Source organism: Danio aesculapii, chromosome 2 (assembly GCF_903798145.1).
Source record: "Danio aesculapii chromosome 2, fDanAes4.1, whole genome shotgun sequence".
Taxonomy (NCBI): domain Eukaryota; kingdom Metazoa; phylum Chordata; class Actinopteri; order Cypriniformes; family Danionidae; genus Danio; species Danio aesculapii.
In genome coordinates, this window is record NC_079436.1 from 44805551 (window position 1) to 44824594 (window position 19044).

Here is a 19044-nt window from a genome sequence, read left to right on the forward strand (position 1 = left end):
ATTTGGCATCTGAAAAGTCATTGCATTTCTCTCCATAGGATGACAATTTCCACAAATCTGGAAATATTCATAACCTTACAATCCTCTCTCAGCATTCAGCAGAGATCAGATTAGTGTCAGCCAGCTGTCAACATGCTCTTGAGGAAAAAAGATGCGCAGTGATGAATCAAAGTTTATCTCTTGTAAAAATCACACACATAAAAACTGTTCATTCTAAACAATATGGTGATAAATGCTTACTCTTGTTATCAAATGATTCACATTTTGTTTTGCATGTGCAGCAGAATATGAAGAAAAACGTGTATCATACATTTAGACAAAGGCTACAAAATCTAACTTTCATGTTACTCCATTTAAACATGAATTATGCATAGGGTCGTAGAATTAAAAGCTATTAAAATATATGGTAAATGAAGAAAGACATAATGAAGTGCTGCTATCTGCTGGCGAGCTGAGATACTGAAAATCGTTTCATATTTATCTCTTTATGATGCATCTCCAAAAATGTGGGAAGACATTTGGGAATGTAGTATGTGAGGAGGTGGAATGCCATTTTTACATTTGATTTCTCAGTTCCAGTTTTAGCTCGTTGGCTGTCCCCATTCCTTCTTTCTCAACTCCACTCGTCTTATTTTCCCACTTACTGTCTTGGGCAGCTGATCCACAAACTCAATCTGACAAAAAAGTAGACAAAATGATAAAAAAAAGAGAATCAGAAAGATCATGATTAACAACATAAAGCTTTAAATAAAGTAAACAAATGGCTCCTACAGAATGCTTTCAAATTGATAAAATTATAAGTATTAAGTGGGTAATTTACCTTGCGTGGATATTTGTAGGGAGCTGTGACGCTCTTTACATGTGTTTGCAGTTCCTTGATCAGTTCCTTACGGGCTCTTGATTTAAAATCTGCTGTCAGCACAACAAAAGCCTTCACCACCTAAAACATGAAGCAAATTCTTTAAAAAAACACTCAAATTTACAAAATGTACACATTTAGATTAGATTAGATTCAACTTTATTGTCATTACACATGTACAAGTACAAGGCAACGAAATGCAGTTTAGGTCTAACCAGCAGTGCAATAGCAGCAAGTGCAGGATATAGGTATAAGTTATAAAGTGCAGTTATAGAAAAACTATGGTAATATTTACAAATGGATGTACTATCAACATTATATACAGGTTGTATTAGCTATGAACAGATTTACAATAAATGAATATATGTACAGGATACTATTAATAGCAGAAGTGTGCAGATAGATAAACAATTACAAATGTCCATGTGCTGTGGGTATGTACAGTTCAATTAAATGAATCAGTGCAATGAATATGTGCAAACTTTAAATGTGCAAATGTTAAATAGTGCAGTGATTGTGAGGAGTATAAGTTAGAGGAGTGTGGGGGGTGTATTGGGGGGGCAAAAGAGTCAGTGAGGGGCAGAGTTTAAAAGGAAGAGGGGTTTCAGTTTTTACTCAAGCAAATACTAACGTACATGTATTCAACCTGAACCCTCATGGTCAGGCCCGGATTACAATTTCCTGTAGGCCCCCTACCTAGCTGCACCCCAATAATTTAATTAGAAAATAAGTTAATATAATATTTTTTAACTAAATTAATCTATAATGTATTGCCCACATTTTTTTTTAAATAAATGAAATACAGTACATAAATTTCTAGTCTACGAAGAACTTATTTTTTAAGCATTTAAAACACAGTTTGAAATAAAAATACCAATACAACTAGTGAAAAATAATGGATTTTAATATACTTGAGTTCACTGAAGCAGTACTAAAAATTAATATTTAAGGGTATTTTTAATGTAGAACTTCTACAAACTTATAATGCACATGATTTGGATATAACACCTCTCCAATCCAGTTTTATGAGTCCTCCATAATACACACACTTGATTCCTACCTGTCTTCCTCGTGATGAAGAGTAGGCAAATCTGATATGTAGTGGAGGGAAAAAAGAAAAACGTGTCCATCAGACGCTGGACTCGAACCGGGTTCATGATCAACAATGTCAAAATATGTTGCCATGCGCTTTACGAGCTACGCCAGTCGCGCTGCTGTATGCTGCGCTCTTTATTTATGTTGTCTCTGTCAATCAAACGGTGATGGGCGTGAATCGCTTAACTAGTTTATTCCCACGAGGTGCGCTATTTGCACTTAGCCTAAATAGACACCCCAAAATCTGCGGGTTTTTTTTTCTCCCCTCGCAGGGGCCCCAAGTCCGCACGGGCCCCTGGGCCTGTGCCCATAATGCCTGTTGGTTAATCCGGCGCTGCTCATGGTACCACGCTCATGCACATCCATAAAACAATGGAAATATAAGATATCGTCTTATCTTGTGAGGTCATAAGTCAGTTGGTGAGTGCCTTACACACACACACACACACACACACACACACACACACACACACACACACACACACACACACACACACACACACACACACATACATAATATTAAACCGTTGTTGTCCGCTGGTATGATAGACACAGAGCTGCATTTTCATTAAAAGACATTTCAGATTTGAAGCTTAATGACTCTTAATACACGAGTATTGTTTTTTTTTTTTTTTTTTTTGTTTTAGGAGAGGGCTGAGCAACATTTGAAAGTTTAATACAGTTTCCTGATTCTAAAGTTTTCATTTCCATTATTGCGTTTATTTTATTAATTTTTTTAATGTATTTATTTGCTTGTTTTTTTTAACAGTTACAATACCCTTGGCATTGTTCTACAAAGACAACCGATGTTGAGTACAAAAACTTTATAGCATAAAGCTAATTTAAAGCCGTTGTCCCTGGTTAGGTTTTACATTAAAAAAATAAATAAAATGAAACTGAAATGGAAAAAAAAAAGCACAATACAACAAACATGTACAGTATATACAAAGCCACAAACATTCACGTTCACATTGCTGTAAAGATTTCAACCATTCTTTCAGCTTTACAGAAAAAACTAGGAGTTCTGATTGTAACTTTAAATCAACAAGCATTCCATAGATGTGAACCTTTTACTGAAAAGGATGACTGACCCATAGTGGTTCTGCATCTGTGTATTCTACATTTCCCACTTACCGCCACTCTAGCCTTTGCCTCATCATTGCTGAATTTCTGAATCATTTTCCCGGTATTTTGCATCACAAGAAGCTCTTCAGTTCTGTAGCTGATTGTGACAAAACACTTAACACTGCCTGTTCGAAATAAACTGAAAAAGCAAGTACTGGAGATTTGTTGCTTACTCCTTTTGTACCTGCACCAAACTGTGACCCCCATCACCGAGGTACTAAACCATCACTCCAGTGTAGTTACACCCCTAGTAAATACAGAATCTGCCCACTTAGACCCTGTTCCCACTTGTTATTAAATGCCTCTTTTTGACTAACTCTAAAAGTGGACAAGGTCAAAATATTTTAAACCCAATTTATGGTTCTGTTTTGTGTCGCCCATTTATGATCGGATTGAAGGAAATGTATCTTTGTAGCAGGTGTAAACAAGGTGCTCTGATAATAATGGTGCTGCTGTCTTCTAAGTACTTATTTTTTGCCCAGTTCTAAGGTCACACTTCTTGTATCCTTCACAGAGAAGGCAATCCCAGAATGCAATGAGTTACCTCTCCTCGAACCGGATCAGGGCTGCTGACTACAGCTGATTCAGCTACAGCTGGATGCTCTATCAGGGCATTTTCCACCTCAAATGGACCAATACGGTACCTAAAACACACACAATACAATTTTTCTGCAGCCTATTTTTCCTTTCATTTTTCTTATGACATTTAAAAAGCCGTTGTTAGAACATTCTGAGAGCTTAAACTTAAATTTGTATAAAAGAAATTTTAGAAAATTGAACAAAAAACAATAAAAATAAAAGTCTGTTTACCGAATGGTTTACATTACATTTTTAAAAATAATTTTTTAGGGGTTTTCACCTTTATTGGGATAAGACAGTGGACATTTTACAGAAAAGAAAGTGTGGGGAGCAGAGATAGGGGAAGGATCAGCAAAGGACCTCGAGCTGGTAATCAAACTCGGGTCGCCGTGAACACCTTGGTGCCGATGCACTAACCACTAGGCCATTGGTGCTAATTACAAAACAAGCGCAAGCACAGGTTGCCAGACTGAGGACAGAAGCGAAAACGTGTTTTAAATAAAGGCACCCGATAGCAGGAATATTTTCCACATTAAAATGCTATTTTTGTCCTAACCAACACCTCAAATTGATATATTAGAAACGGCTTCTATTTCTCACAGGTGAACAACGCTTTATTCAGCATTAAATGCTAATAATCTGAGTTTGAATGGCATTTTACATGACAGTTATTGCCATATACTGAAAGCAGCAGCAGATAGTCCACCTCAGATCTTGAAAATAAAATAAATGGTTTGAAATTGAACTTTAGAGCTAAACACATATCAGTGATTCAGTATCTACATTTAATAATGTTAACAAGGTTTAATATGTATTAAATAGGTTATAAACCTTACCATTTCGTGAGTGAGTGCATATTCCGTGCTTCTATATGGTTGTATTTAAATTTCTGTCGTGTTTCGTCTGGTGCAAAATGCCAAAATGCTTTTCACTGCGTATCTCGTCAACTAGCGTGTTGTTTGGACACGGAATTTCATTGTAACCTGCTCACCTAATGTTTACGCTCGTAATATTTATATTATTTGCTATATAATAACCTCATGTTGAACTCTGAATCTGCGTTTTCATTTTGGAGTCTGCTACTGTCAACCAGAAGTCGCATTTCATTCACAGACTCATGTCTTCAGAACCTATCTGACTAAATGAATGAAACACGTGGTTTTCCATCAAGGTAACCCAGGGTGCTGAAATATAAATGGCTAAACTGGTATTGGGCAGGTAAAAATAACCAAAACAAAGACAGCGTTCCAGCATGGAAAATACATTTTCAAAGCAGAATATCTGACTTTAGCATTGTTTTTCTTAAATATCTGCAAACATATAATGATATTTTTATGCTTTAGAAGAGTCAAAAACCTGCATACAGCACCAGCATTTGAGAGTGTAGGGAGACCAAATTATGTATGGAGTGTTCTAAAGATATCTTTTGCCCACTGTAACGCTCTGACTGGCAGATTTTTCTGTAAAGAATGATCATGGGGTACTGTCATTTTTCACCATGCATTTCACTATTAAACAGGATTATTTATAAAAAAAAATAATCAGTTAACAAACTGAACTCACCACAGATTTATCTTTATATGTTTAGCCTTAGAAATCCCCAAAAGTCCCCTACTAAGTTTTTTTTTCTTCTAGAAACACTTGTTAGACTATTATATGAGATATCATATGTATTTTTAAAATTTGACGTCATCATGATCGAAGCAGAATACTGTACCCTGCTGACAGGATGACATCATCAGATCTGCCGATGAACCACAGGTATCCTTCGGCGTCCATCATTCCCCGGTCACCTGTCAGGTAGAAATCGCCACGGAAACATTCTGCCGTGCGCTCTGGCTCCCCCTATAGAATGAATTTACATCATCATTCACATACAAATAAATTTGTAATCTTATATACAGAACCAAACTAAGAAACTAGTTATTATGACATATTTAAATGTTTATCAGTGTTGTGTGTAAAGCAGGAAATCACAAGGAATGAGGGATGACAACTCAAAAGTCTTGACAGAAAAAACAGCAAATATAAACAAGCCCAAAATTATCCTAAACCTAAGCACTTTATTGTGGAAATAATCCACAAACAAAAATGTTGGCTACTTGTGAAATGAACCTGCCTACTTATATTAACTTCACAAAGTTGATCGATAAAAATCAGCAACGTCCAGTTCACACTGACTTTACTCAGTATGTCAGTATGTTGCTGTACCTTCAACTGAAATGGAATATTGAGTAGAGGGCGGGGCTTTCTTTTTGCACATTCTCTCACAGTAAGTGGGGCGTGGTTAAAAATACTGTGGCTGAAGCATAGACTGTAAAATGGGCTGAAGCCGTCAAACTGACGTCAGCAGAAAAGGGCCGCCACACTTAAGGCAGAAGCAAAGGTCAGACTTTGATTGACGATTACCAAAACAAACTTTTTTTTCAGTGAATTAACTGCAATTGCTCACCTAAAGAATAACAAAGTGTGCTAGCAAAATAAACCGTGTGAATTGTGTTTTCACATGGACCTTAAGCTCAAAAGCACTTAATAAATTTACATCTTTTAGGTGGATATGGCTAAATGGTTTGAAAACGGCTTTCCAAACCAACACGTTTGTTGAAGGTGGGTTTCCGTAATCATCGACGATTATTCATTTTGTGGAGCGTTGTGAATTTGAAGTGACAAAACCCGTATGATTTCGAAAGCAGAATCTTGAAAGCAGGATCCTTTAATGAGAACTCGCTGTGGCGTTCATCGAAAAATCTCTCAACTACTGCAGCTGGCACGCAGTTAAATATTACTTATTAGTAGAAACAGAAACTGCCATTACAGGTTTAGGGCCTTGCCTTAAAGTATCATTTGTTAGACAAAAGACACAGCTGTGCCTGGAACTGACAATATGCATAACATTGGAGACATGATACGGTATTTCACATATTAGGAAGTCAGACCTGATATAGAACTTATCATTTGCATTACTTTGGGTAAACGATACAGTCAGAAGCATCTTACAGTGTAAAAACATCATTTATATATTTAAAGAAATGTGTAATCTCTCAGTAGTAATATCGTAAAGAAGACAGATACAGATAGTAAAGAAGCATTAAATTTACCGTATACTCTGTAAAAAGAGAGAAGGGTCTCTCTGGTTTCACTATGATGCCAAGGTCTCCCTCTTGTCCTTGTGGCACAATAGAGCCGTTTTCATCCACCACCTTAAACCAGGACAGTCCAGAATTACTATTATCACCTCAACTCCAATAAACTACGACACTGTAAAAGAACTTAAATTGTAAGGCAACTAGCAGCACAGCTTTTTTTGAGTTGACTTGATTTAAGTTGAATAAACTCAAAAAAGCTGTGCAGGAAGTTGCCTTACAATTTAAGTTACAAGTTGAGTCAATGTTTTTTTTACAGTGTATCATGCCCAGTTTAAACTTTGGACCTGCACGTCATATCCTGGTGAAGCTTTTCCAAAAGATCCTGGTTTGATCTTCATGCCTTTGAATGTACCCGCTATTAAAACCTGAGAGATAAATAAAAGAGGTTTATGTGAGTGTGCAATATGGACTAAATAAAATGCTAATTTAAAACCTCTTTTCACCCCTGTCTATATTTGTATGGCACACAAACTGATTGAACAGTGTTCAGAATGTTTAAATGCTTTATTTACAGTCTCAGTCTGTCCGTATCCCTCATAGATGTCCAGTCCAGTGAGCTCTTTCCATTTGCACATCACCTCTGGGTTAATGGGCTCTCCGGCGCACAGACAGTGTTCAAGAGACTGGAATTTATACCTGATAAAAACCACAAAAATGAGGATTAGATTAAAATAATCTGGGGTGGTCTAGTTCAGGATTTGCAGGCATGTGATTATCAGTTCTGTTTAAACAGTGCACCTCATAAAACATAGAAATAATGAAATTCATTCATTATTCTTCTATATCATATGATGCTTTGAATGAATTATAGCAACCAAAAATCAACCAAAGGTTTGCGCTTTCAAAACCTGGGTATTTAGGAGACAATCAACCTGCATTATTATATTCACCCTTCAGACATTAAAATGAAAAAGTATGAAAGCATTAACAAATTACTTGTAGCATGAATAGCCTTAAGTCTTTAGGTGAACAATTAATATGTGCAAGTTAATTCACTGAAGAAAAAAAAAGTTGGTAACACTTTGGTCCATTAGTTCATGTTAATTAATGTATTTACTAACATGAACAAACTGTTAGTAATACATTTTATTATGGTATTTATTCATCTTTGTTAATGTTATTTAAGTTCATGTGTGTTCATATCAACTCCTGATGCATTAGTGTATTAACAAGCACAACTTTGGATTTTAATAATGCATTAGGTAATGTTAAACTGTTATTAATAAATGCTTTACAGGATTATTCATACTTAATGTTGGTAATCACATTAGCATGAACTAATGGAGCATTATTCTAAAGTGTTACCATAAAGTTTTATTTTAATTCATTCAATATTTTGTATCTTTATTAAATGTAAGCGTATCCACTATTTTTATATAGAATTTTATATCTATGCCAAAACTTTGCAAAAATTATCGCAGTAACGTCATTAAACTTTAAACAATCAGTCAAAGGTCTGCATTTCCCTAAATCTACTATATAATACTGTTAATATATATTAGGGATGTAACGATTCACCTGACTCCCGATTCGATACGATTCAAGATACTAGTCTTCAGTACTAAATTCTTTAATTCTTTTTATTTAATCCTTTAATTTTTTAACAAAATTATTTGAAACAAATTTAGGGTGAAGAGCCCTTTAATTTTTTTTTCTTAAATGCTGCACATTTTTGCAAAATAATACATTTTCTGCCATAACTAAATTTATTTTAAAAACAAATATAAAAACAATAAATAAATAAAATTATACAAAATAAAGACGTCTCATTAATATAAACAAACTAAAACTGTGACTGAGCTGGGATTTTGCATTTTTAAAAAGAAATATCAGCATATCTATGTTTTTGCTAAGTCCCCTGCTGATGAAAAAAAAAACTCTTTCACTGTGGACTGAGATGGTTCATGTGGAGAGAAAAGCCTGTCCCAGACCAGAGAGCCGTGTGTACAGTGGTGGTCAATAGGCCCTCTGCTCCAGGGGACTGGCCACTGGCATAAACTGATTATAAAATTACTGATTATATAGTAGGACAGAGACAGGAGTTGAATGATCAATCTACCTTTCTACTCTCACCTATGATCATGAGCTTTGGGTCATGACTGAAAGGACAAGATGTCGGAAAAAAGCGGCCAAAATGAGTTTCCTTCGCAGGGTGGCCGGGCGCACCCTTATAGATAGGGTGAGGAGCTCTGTCACCCTGGAGGAGCTCGGAGTAGAGCCGCTGCTCCTCCACATCGAGAGAAGTGAGCTGAGGTGGCTCGGCATCTATTTCGGATGCCTCCTGGACGCCTACCTAGGGAGGTGTTCCAGGCATGTCCCTTTGGGGGGAGGCCCCAGGGAAGACCCAGGACACGCTGGAGGGACTATGTCTCTCGGCTGGCCTGGGAACGCCTCTGGATCCCCCCGGAGGAGCTGGAAGAACTGTCTGGGGAGAGGGAAGTCTGGAGTTCTCTCCTAAGACTGCATGTATAATGACAGGGTAAAAGTAATCCAATATCTGGTTCTTTAATAGAACAACTTTCTCTTTCAGTCTGAAAAAACATCTTCACACTTTCGCTATGAAGACACTGATGCACCGTGTTTTCTCTGTAGCACTCGTTGGAGCAGAGTTGCAAATCATCCAGACCGTGTGGTTTGGCTCATTAATAGTGTTTTTGCATACAGACGTCTGTGACAGTAGTTTTTACTCTGCTGACAGTTTATCTGCATCATATTCATTGTTCTGTTAGAGTTAGTAAACATCTTTTTGCAGTATTTGCACACAAAAATCTGAATATTAAAGACTTTCAAGAATTTAAGATGCCGATGACCATTAAATGCGTCATAACAGTCTTGTGAAAAGGGTCCATATATGGATGTTAATGTCTGTGTAAAATCTAAATTTGCTATGTTTATTTTTGTATCGCACATTGTTATTCTTTAGGTGAACAATTAATCTGTGGAAGTTAATCCACCAAAAAATGAGTTGTTTTTGGAAATCTTCAATCAAAGTGGGAATGATGCGCAAAAAGAAAGCCCCGGCCCCTACTCAATATTCCAGTTCCGTTGGAAGTAAATCAACACACTGACATAAAAGTCTCAGCAACTTCCGGATCATGTGGACTTTAAATATCACTAAGACGATGTCTATATTTTGTAACGTTTTGAGTGCCGTAATCCAAAATTGAAAATGCCACGTATAAACTTCAATACAATACGCTATAGGAAAAAGGTGGGAAAGTAACTAGTAAAACTGAGGGTAATTCAAATTTATAGTCACATCACATTAGATACAGTCCATACTTCGATAAGTCATCCTGTACAAGCATTCGATAGGCGGTCGGTGCCGTGCAGAAGGTGGTGATGGGATAGTTGCTCAGAGTCTGTCAGGAGAAAAGTGTGAGTGTCAGCAGAAAGCTTGTTAAATGCGCTCTAGTTGTAAAAAAAAAAAAAACATATAATGCATACACTACTGTTCAAAAGTTTAGGGTCAGTATGATTATTTTTTTTTATTAGAAACAAATACATTTCTTCTGAAAGGATGCAATAAACTGATCAAAAGTGACAGATATTTATAAGGTCACAAAAGATGTCAGTTTCAATTTAATGGTTTTACTTTTTTTAATACTGTCTATATTATTTTTAGGAACTTTAAACATTTACTAAACAAAAGAAACTATACAAATTAAATAAATAAATAAAAATTACAATTACAAGTAAACCGATAAATAAATGCATGTACATAACACATACAATATAAAGGTATGAAAACAATGGTATAATAATAGCAGGTGTTACAAGATGCGAGTAACAGTATATGGACAGAAGATTCGTACCAGCTTCCTTCAGAAATCCTACAAAGAAATTCCATATTTTGAAACCCTTTTCAGGTTCTCTCTTTACGATATACGTTAATTTTTTATTTTCCATTGTTTTTACTTAAACTATATAAATATAAATAAAATTTAGCCTCATCAGACCAGAGAATTTAGTTTCTTATGATCTGAGAGTCCTTCAGATGCCTTTTGGCAAATTCCAGGCAGTGAGTGGCTTCCGTCTGGCCACTCTACCATACAGGCCTGATTGGTGGATTGCTGCACTGATGGTTGTCCTTCTGTAAGGTTCTCCTCTCTCCAGAGAAGAACGCTGGAGCTCAGACAAAGTGACCATCAGGTTATTGATCACCTCCCTGACTAAGGCCCTTCTCCCCCGATCACTCTCTAGGATCCAGCTCTAGGAAGAGTCCTGGTGGTTCCAAACCTCTTCCACTTATGGATGATGGAGGCCACTGTGCTCATTGGAACCTTCTGTTTCTGTAACCTTCCCCAGCCTTGTGCTTTGAGACAATCCTGTCTCGGAGGTCTACAGACAATTCTAATTTTTGGTTTTCCATTATTTTAAATTAATAAACGATATGGTTTTTACAAAAATGTAACGCAGCACTGATAATGCAAACTACTGAGCAGCGAATCACCATATTAGATTTCTGAAGGATCATGTGACACTGAAGGCTGGTGTAATAATGCTGAAAATAAAATGACATTTTAAATTGTAACTATGAATCCGTAATCAAATAAATGAAGTGAGCATATGCGACTTTTTCAAAAACATGAAAATAATACCAACCCAGACTTAACAATATTGTAAATAAAGCATGCAGTTACAGATATTTTTATACAAAAAAAGTAAGTGATTGTCCCTTAACTTTCAAGAAGAACACTGCTGTCAAGAATTGACGTGTTTTCTCCATACCTTGAGAACTGTGCTTGTATCGAAGCGTGGCATGTGGTGAGCAAACACACAAGCTCCTTGAATCCATGGAGCAAACACGCTGCTCCATGCTGATTTCGCCCAGCCCGTGTCTGAGGTGTTCCAGAATACATCCTGCTCAGTCAAATCCAGCCAGTACCTGAACAATTCACACAGATCAAATGCACACAGTATTACATGCTACTGTTAGAAAGCTTGGATTCTGAAGGTTTGCTAGGATAATGTCTCGGAAAGAAATCTCTTGTGCTTACCAGGGCTGCATTTGTTTAATTAAAATTTCAATGCTTTTTAAAATGTCCTAAGTTCCAGTGATGGCAAGTTTAATTTTTATTGCCACGTGATGCCTCTGAAATCATTCAAATATGATGATTTGCTGCTCAAGAAACATTTCTTATTATTATCAGTGCTGAAATCAGTTGAGCTACTTAATATGTTTGAGAAACATTTTTTAAATAGTCTTTAATGCATAGATAGTTCACAAGAACCACATTTATTTAAAATATTTAGTCACATTATTAATGTTTTTTCCATATTAGATCAGTTCAATGTGCCCTTACAGAACAAATAATACACTTCCTAAAATATCTGACCCCAGACTTTGAACTGTAGAATACATTGTTCTATATATCAAACTTTAATGCATGTAAATACAGTGCATCCAGAAAGTATTCATAGCGCTTCACTTTTTCCACATTTTTTATGTTACAGTCTTTTTCCAAAATAGATTAAATTAATTTATATCCTCAAAATTCTACACACAATACCCCATAATGACAATGTGAAAAGATTTTTGAAATTGTTGCAAATTTATAAAAAAGCTGAAAAATCACATGTACAGAAGTATTTTTTTCACATTGTCATTATGGGGTATTGTGTGTAGAATTTTGAGGAAATAAATGAATTTAATCCATTTTGGAATAAGGCTGTTACAAAAAAATGTGGAAAAAGCGAAGCGCTATGAATACTTTCCGGATGAGCTGTAATAATGATACTGGTCTATGATGGCACAAACCTGCCGTTCACTGTGAGCCCCAAGCCATAACTACAGTGGCTGTGTTGGGTCATTTTTGGTGAGCCCGTTGTGCCGCTGGTGAAGAAGATTGTCATGGGCTCCTCACTGCTGGTGTCCACGCAAACATGGTCATCTGACACTGTTCTGCAACACAAACACAACATCTGATCTTAAGTTACTCACTGATGCTTTATATGTTCAAAACTAATTTATTCTGTCATTGTTTATTCGCTGTCAAGTTGTTCAAAATCTTTATTTCTAAAACACAATTCTGAAGAAAGTTGGTAGCAATAGGATGGAAGTTTTTGGAGACTAGCAACTTCTTAGTTACCAACATCCATAAATATCTCTTAATTTGTGTTTAGCAGAGAATATCTTGAGAAACAACTTGAGGTGTAAAGGAACGCTCCACTTTTTTTGCAAATATGCACATTTTACAACTCCCCTAGAGTTGTTTTTTTTCAACCTTTTTTTGCACTTTTAGCTTAGCATAAATCATTGAATCAGATTAGACCATTAGCATTTCGCTCAAATTCAAAAAAGAGTTGTGATAATTTTGCTATTTAAAGTTTGACTTTGCTGCAGTTACATTGTGTACCAAGACTGGCTGCAGCAGGCGCAATGATTTTATGCAGCGCTGCTACCGAGTTATCTAGTTGGACTATTTTCAGGTGCTGCGTAATATCATTGCGCCTGCTGGAGCCATGGTATGATTATTATGCCAGAAAGAGAGTATAGTTCCATACCATATTGCCCTAGAAAATAGCAACTTTTCATCTGTCTTAGTACTCGATGTAACTACAGAAGAGTCTAGCATTAAATAGGAAAATTATATGAAATCTTTTTTTTTTTTTGAGGGATATGCTAATGGTCCAATTCAATCAAATTATTTATGCTAAGCTAAGATCAAATTTCTCCCACAAGACCCACCAGAGATTGGCTGAATGAATTCAAAAATGGTAAAACTGAAAAATCTGGAAATGTAGGGCAACTGTAAAATTAGCCAATTTCCTTTAATTATCTTTTTAGGTAAGAACTGTTCCTTTAAATAATGTTTTTAAAAAATTAAGTGCCCCCTGTACATGCCATTCCCTCCCGTGTTCTCGACTCACCCCATGAGCTCAGTCAGGTTGCCCCAGCCGTCCATGGCCTTGTGGGACAGCAGAAGCTTGGTGGAGATGGAAGGGCAGTCTGAGGCTACAGTGTCCAACAGTGGAGCCAGTGTTTCATCTGTGATCACACACTTGGCCCCAGACGTTATCAGTCTGTGACGCATATCTCGAGCTGTGAGCTGAGAAGTGCCAGGAATCAAAACTGTACCTGTCTCAGAAAAAAGGGAAAGAGGTTCACATAAAAAACTTTCTGAGTTTCAAAAATCAGACTTTTACATTGCATTTACATGATTAGAAGCAAACATAATCCTCAGGGCCTACTTCATAATGTGCATTACAGTATTATTATGGCTCGAATTTAGGATTTAATTGTTTATTTTTAGTTTTTAAAGGAGCAGTATGTCATTTTCACCACTAGAGGGCGCACATTCACTACAAACGAAGGAGTATTTTGACACCAGTGTGGAATCATGGGTGTTTTGGTCTTAATTACATCTATGGGACTCCTGTAGAAATCATGTTTATGGATGAGCTAAAGTATTCAAAACTTATTATCATGATAGTAGGGCTGTGCAGTTAATCAAATTCGGTTTCGATTTTGGCTTCCAAGGATTAAAAAAAAAACACTAATCGAGATATTTTAACATTTGTTGCTCTACAAAGCTCAGTTTCACGTGAACATTACTAAAAGAATGTACTGTAATGTACCTTTTGCAGCACGGGATGCGCGTCATTCATTGATGTACATTCGAATCATTCATGTTTTTAAATGCGCGAAAGAGATCGCATGCTGTTGTGTGTGCGCGCACTCAGCCTCAGAGACAAGCAGAGTACACACATCTAAAGTCATCTTAGTATGAGCGCTTTAATAGTCAAATAGGTGTCATAACATGGTGTTTAGTGATCATTCATATTAACCCTCATTTGTGTAATAAACGAGTTGAGAATCAAAAGACATGTGAAAGAGAAACCATTAATCAGAAGCGCACTGCTCTTAAAGTGACAGTGCGCAATATTCCTGCTTCCAACTGTTTTTATCATTAATCAAACAACCAAAGGAGAAAATCACTCACTGCTCTTGACTGAAGGACTTATGTAGCTATAATTAAAGTTTCTTTTCTTACAGTGAAGATGCTTAAAGCACAGTTTGTTTAATATTTTTATTCTATTGTATTTATTTCCCTTTACTTATTTACCGGGAGGAAAAATAACTGTACATTTACAGTTGAAGTGAGAATTATTAGCCCTCCTGAATTATTAGCGGCCCTTCCCCCCCAATTTCTGATTAATGGAAAGAAGTATTTTTTTCAACCCATTTCTAAACATAAGAGATTTAATAACTTCTAATAACCGATTTCTTTTATCTTTGCTATGACAGCACATAATATTTTACTAGATTTTTTTAAGATACTGGTATTCAGATTAAAGTGTGATTCAAAGGCTTAATTAGGGTAATTAGGCAAGTCATTGTATAACAGTCGTTTCCTCTGCAGACAATAAAAAAATATAATGCTTAAGGCGTCTAATAATATTGACCTTAAAATAGGTTTCAAAATATTTAAACCTGCTTTTATTCTAGCCAAAATACAACAAATAAGCCTCTCTCCAGAAGAAAAAATATTATAGTGAAATACTGTGAAATTTCCTTGCTCTCCTAAACATCATTTGGGAAATTTATTTAAAAAATCAATTAATCAATTAACAGGAGGGACAATAATTTTGACCTTAACTGATAATCATTTTGAATAATCATGATTACAATTATGACCAAAATAATCGTGATTATGACTTTTCTCATAATCGAGCAGCCCTACATGATCGTATGAAGAACAGTAAGGCTGAAGGTTTTAAACGATACTCAAAACATTTGGGATAGTATAAGTACATAAGTCAGCATAGTAGCAGTTTTGGGATATTTTAAAGAAAAAAAATACTTGCATTGTGCCTTTAATGTTATGTTTATACTTTAGACAATAGTGTGAAATTGTATGAAGTGCATTCACATGACTAAAATCAGAAACCTCTATGCATTTTTTTTCAATTCATTTAAATGAAAAGTGCAGCATGAGGGCCAGAAAATCTAATTTTTAAAAACCAAGTGATTTTTGTGAATATTGTCATCGTTCTCATGATCTTGCTTGTCTGACATGCATAATACAGCATTATTAGTGTTATTTGCATAGATTATTTTGACAACACTGTTGCCTATATGCAAGACTTTTCAAAACAGCAAAGGAAAGGTATTCTGTTTTAAATACATTGTTGTCATGTAAACATCCTAAATCTCTTCTGTCAATTGGTTGTCATATTTGCCATTAAATATATCCATTATCAAGTATATCCTTTTCCTTAAAAATACACACTTCCGTACTGAAATGGTCCAAATTACCACTGTCCCCCAGCAGAGAGAGTCATGATGCAACATTAGCAGATTAAAGTTTAACCTCAACTAAAGGAAAACAGAACAAGGGTGAAGGAGTCTTAAAAATCCCTCAGCATGTTATTTCCCTTTACATGCATTTGATCAACTGCTAGCCTGCATGTACCTGTTCTTATACATGCCACATTAACCAGCCACCACTCAGGAACTCTGGGTAAGATGAGGAACACACGATCCCCCCTTTCCAAACTGCACACCTGATGCAGGACGTTTGCAAGTTTTCTAGCGTGGAAGCCCAACTCCTCAAAACTCCATCTGACCTCTGTCCCGTGGTCATTTACCCACCACAGAGCTGGAAGAGACGACCTTTGTCCACTCTAGAATATACAGCAAATGAAAATAACTATGGCGTTAAAATGTTTATTTTAGTTTTAGATAATACTTTGTAATACATATAACAAAATATTACATAATATAATACTAATTATGTGATTAATAGATCACGTTCATTACATATAAACAATTGCCCTCTTTTATTCTGTAGAGACTGCTTTTTTTCTGAGCAATTGTTAGACTTCCTACTTGAGTCAACTTCCTTATCAGGAGTTTTAAAGCTGATTAACAGAGTTTGGCATTGGAGAATAAGTGCACATTCCTGCTTGTTGACAAAACAACATAGTATGGCTGTATATATTTATATTTACTCTTTCTTCACTTGTTCTAAACTGGTTTGAGTTTCTTATATATACAGGCCTATATATATATATATATATATATATATATACATATATACACACACACACACACACACACACACACACACACACACACACACACACACACAGTTGAAGTCAGAATTATATGTTATATATTTATTGAATTATTAGCCCCTCTGTCAATTTGTTTAGCGGAGAGATTTTTTTTCAACACATTTCTAATCATAATAAGTTTAATAACTCATTTCTAATAACTGATTTATTTTATCTTTGCCATGATGACAGTAAATAATATTTGACTAGATATTTTTCAAGACACTTTAATACAGCTCAAAGTGACATTTAAAGGCTTAACTAGGTTAACTAGGCAGGTTAGGGTAATAAGGCAAGTTATTGTATAATGATTATTTGTTCTGTAATCAATTGAAAAAAAATATAGCTTAAAGGGGCTAGTAATTTTGACCTTAAAATATTTTTTTTAAATCTAAAAACTACTTTTATTCTAGCCGAAATAAAACAAATAAGACTTTCTCCAGAAGAAAAAATATTATCTTATCAGACATGCTGTCAAAATTTCCTTGCTTTGTTAAACATCATTTGGAAAATATTTAAAGAAAAAAAATTCAAAGGCGGGCTAAAAATTCTGACTTCAACTGTGTGTGTGTTTATATATATTTATATATATATATATATATATATATATATATATATATATATATATATATATATATATATATATATATATATATATACATATACATACATACATACATACGCACGCACGCACGCACGCACACACACACACACACACACACATACATACATACATACATACACATATATATATATATATATATATATATATATATATATATATATATATATATATATATATATATATATATATATATATATATATATATATATATATATATATATATACACAATACAAAATGTTGATATTTGCATATATGTTGTGTACATTAGAAGAAACCCAAAGGTTTAGTACCACAGTAGGGAAGATACTAAATATAAGTAAATGTATGTTTCTTTTTTGTGAATTATGCCTTTAAGTCAGCTTTTGAATGGAAATTTTTCTGGGGCCTGGCAACCCTATGGGAGCTGTCCGTCAAGCCTTACAGCACAAGTACTGCAGGTCGAAGTATGAGGAATGGGCTTGAAAAACATTCCACGGCTCACTCAAACCTATATTAGTTAAACAGCTTTTACTCTTGCGTGTTTTCGTATATTTCGCAGGTCTACATGTTTCATAATTAAATACACATCTACTGACCAGCGAACCATTATATACACTGCTTGCTTATGATTTAAACGATCGATGTTTTATAAACCATAAATATTTCTTTACCTTTTCTTTGGTTTCCCACTGCTCCAGCACATCTTTGGCAAAGTTAAACCGCTGAGGAACCTGTATCTTGTAAGTGCTTCTCATGCTCTCGTAATCGCAGAAGTTTTTCGGTGCAGATGTTTTAGATCTGCACATTTGCGCATATACTTCATTTTTCTTGCCGTGTTTCAGACCACGCTTAAAAAGATTATTGCAAAGCAAATACAAGATCATTATTAATAACCTTTATCGCTGTAAAACTAAAGCTCTTAAGTAGTTGTTTCTCCAGCCCGACATTATTCACAAAGCTGAAACTTTCACTCGGATCTGCATCTCAGTATGGTTGCATTAAATAGTCGTTTCCCCTTTTCTATTGAATTGACTTTGAAATTTAAAAGTTTATCACAATAAAAACTGAGACATTGCAGAATCTCAAGAAAGCTGTCCGGCTTCGTGAAAACAGACACCACATCTGTCGTCTTGGCAGAAATGACCGCCTACAAAACTAAAGTCCCACTTATAACACTTTAAAACAATTATTAACCGGATGAAAATGTAAAGTGTCCCGGACACTCGTGTTACATTGGAAAAAATCGTACTCAAGTAAAAAGTACCATTACTTGCACGTCGAGTAAAAGTATCTGTTGGTAAATACTACTCAAAGCAGGAGTAAAAAGTAGCCCTTTTTAAAAGTACTTAAGATTAGCTAGTAGTATTACATTGAGAAAGGTTGATGTGTTTACATGCAATTTGAGCATGTGTGTGAGAACTTTTCACTTTCCTTCCTAATCTGTAACTGCCTCTCTGGCTATACCACTAACTATACTCTCAAAAAAAAAAACATTACTATTGCTTTGCTTCTTAGACTTTACACACCTGAAACTTGCCTATAGCACTTATTCACTGTTGCTCTTATAGTTGTG

General features: G+C 35.4%; 1 protein-coding gene across 2 annotated transcripts; it reads right to left on the minus strand.

Moving 5' to 3' along the window:
• Positions 1-159: 159 nt before the first annotated feature.
• acsm3 (acyl-CoA synthetase medium chain family member 3) lies at positions 160-18593 on the minus strand. Of its 2 annotated transcripts, XM_056480570.1 has the most exons (13): positions 18143-18593; positions 16224-16434; positions 13678-13885; positions 12566-12709; positions 11536-11692; positions 10087-10166; positions 7317-7440; positions 7089-7169; positions 6757-6858; positions 5376-5503; positions 3624-3723; positions 821-940; positions 160-674 (listed from the first exon to the last, which is right to left on the minus strand). In XM_056480570.1, exons 1-13 carry the CDS (start codon positions 18353-18355, stop codon positions 582-584), a joined length of 1761 nt encoding a protein of 586 aa, XP_056336545.1. In that variant the 5' UTR covers positions 18356-18593; the 3' UTR covers positions 160-581. The 2 variants fall into 2 exon arrangements, with proteins under 2 accessions (XP_056336545.1, XP_056336553.1); XM_056480578.1 differs by lacking the exon at positions 16224-16434 and having other exon boundaries at positions 13678-13889.
• Between the last annotated feature and the right edge of the window lie 451 nt (positions 18594-19044).

Excerpts from the sequence above, each read along its gene's own strand:
- acsm3 (XM_056480570.1), bottom strand. The coding sequence starts at position 18,355 with ATGATCTTGTATTTGCTTTGCAATAATCTTTTTAAGCGTGGTCTGAAA. Across the intron at positions 13,886-16,223 it reads TGTGGCATGTATAAGAACAG|GTACAGTTTTGATTCCTGGC; the intron begins GTACATGCAGGC and ends TTTCTGAGACAG. Across the intron at positions 675-820 it reads CCTACAAATATCCACGCAAG|ATTGAGTTTGTGGATCAGCT; the intron begins GTAAATTACCCA and ends CTTTTTTGTCAG.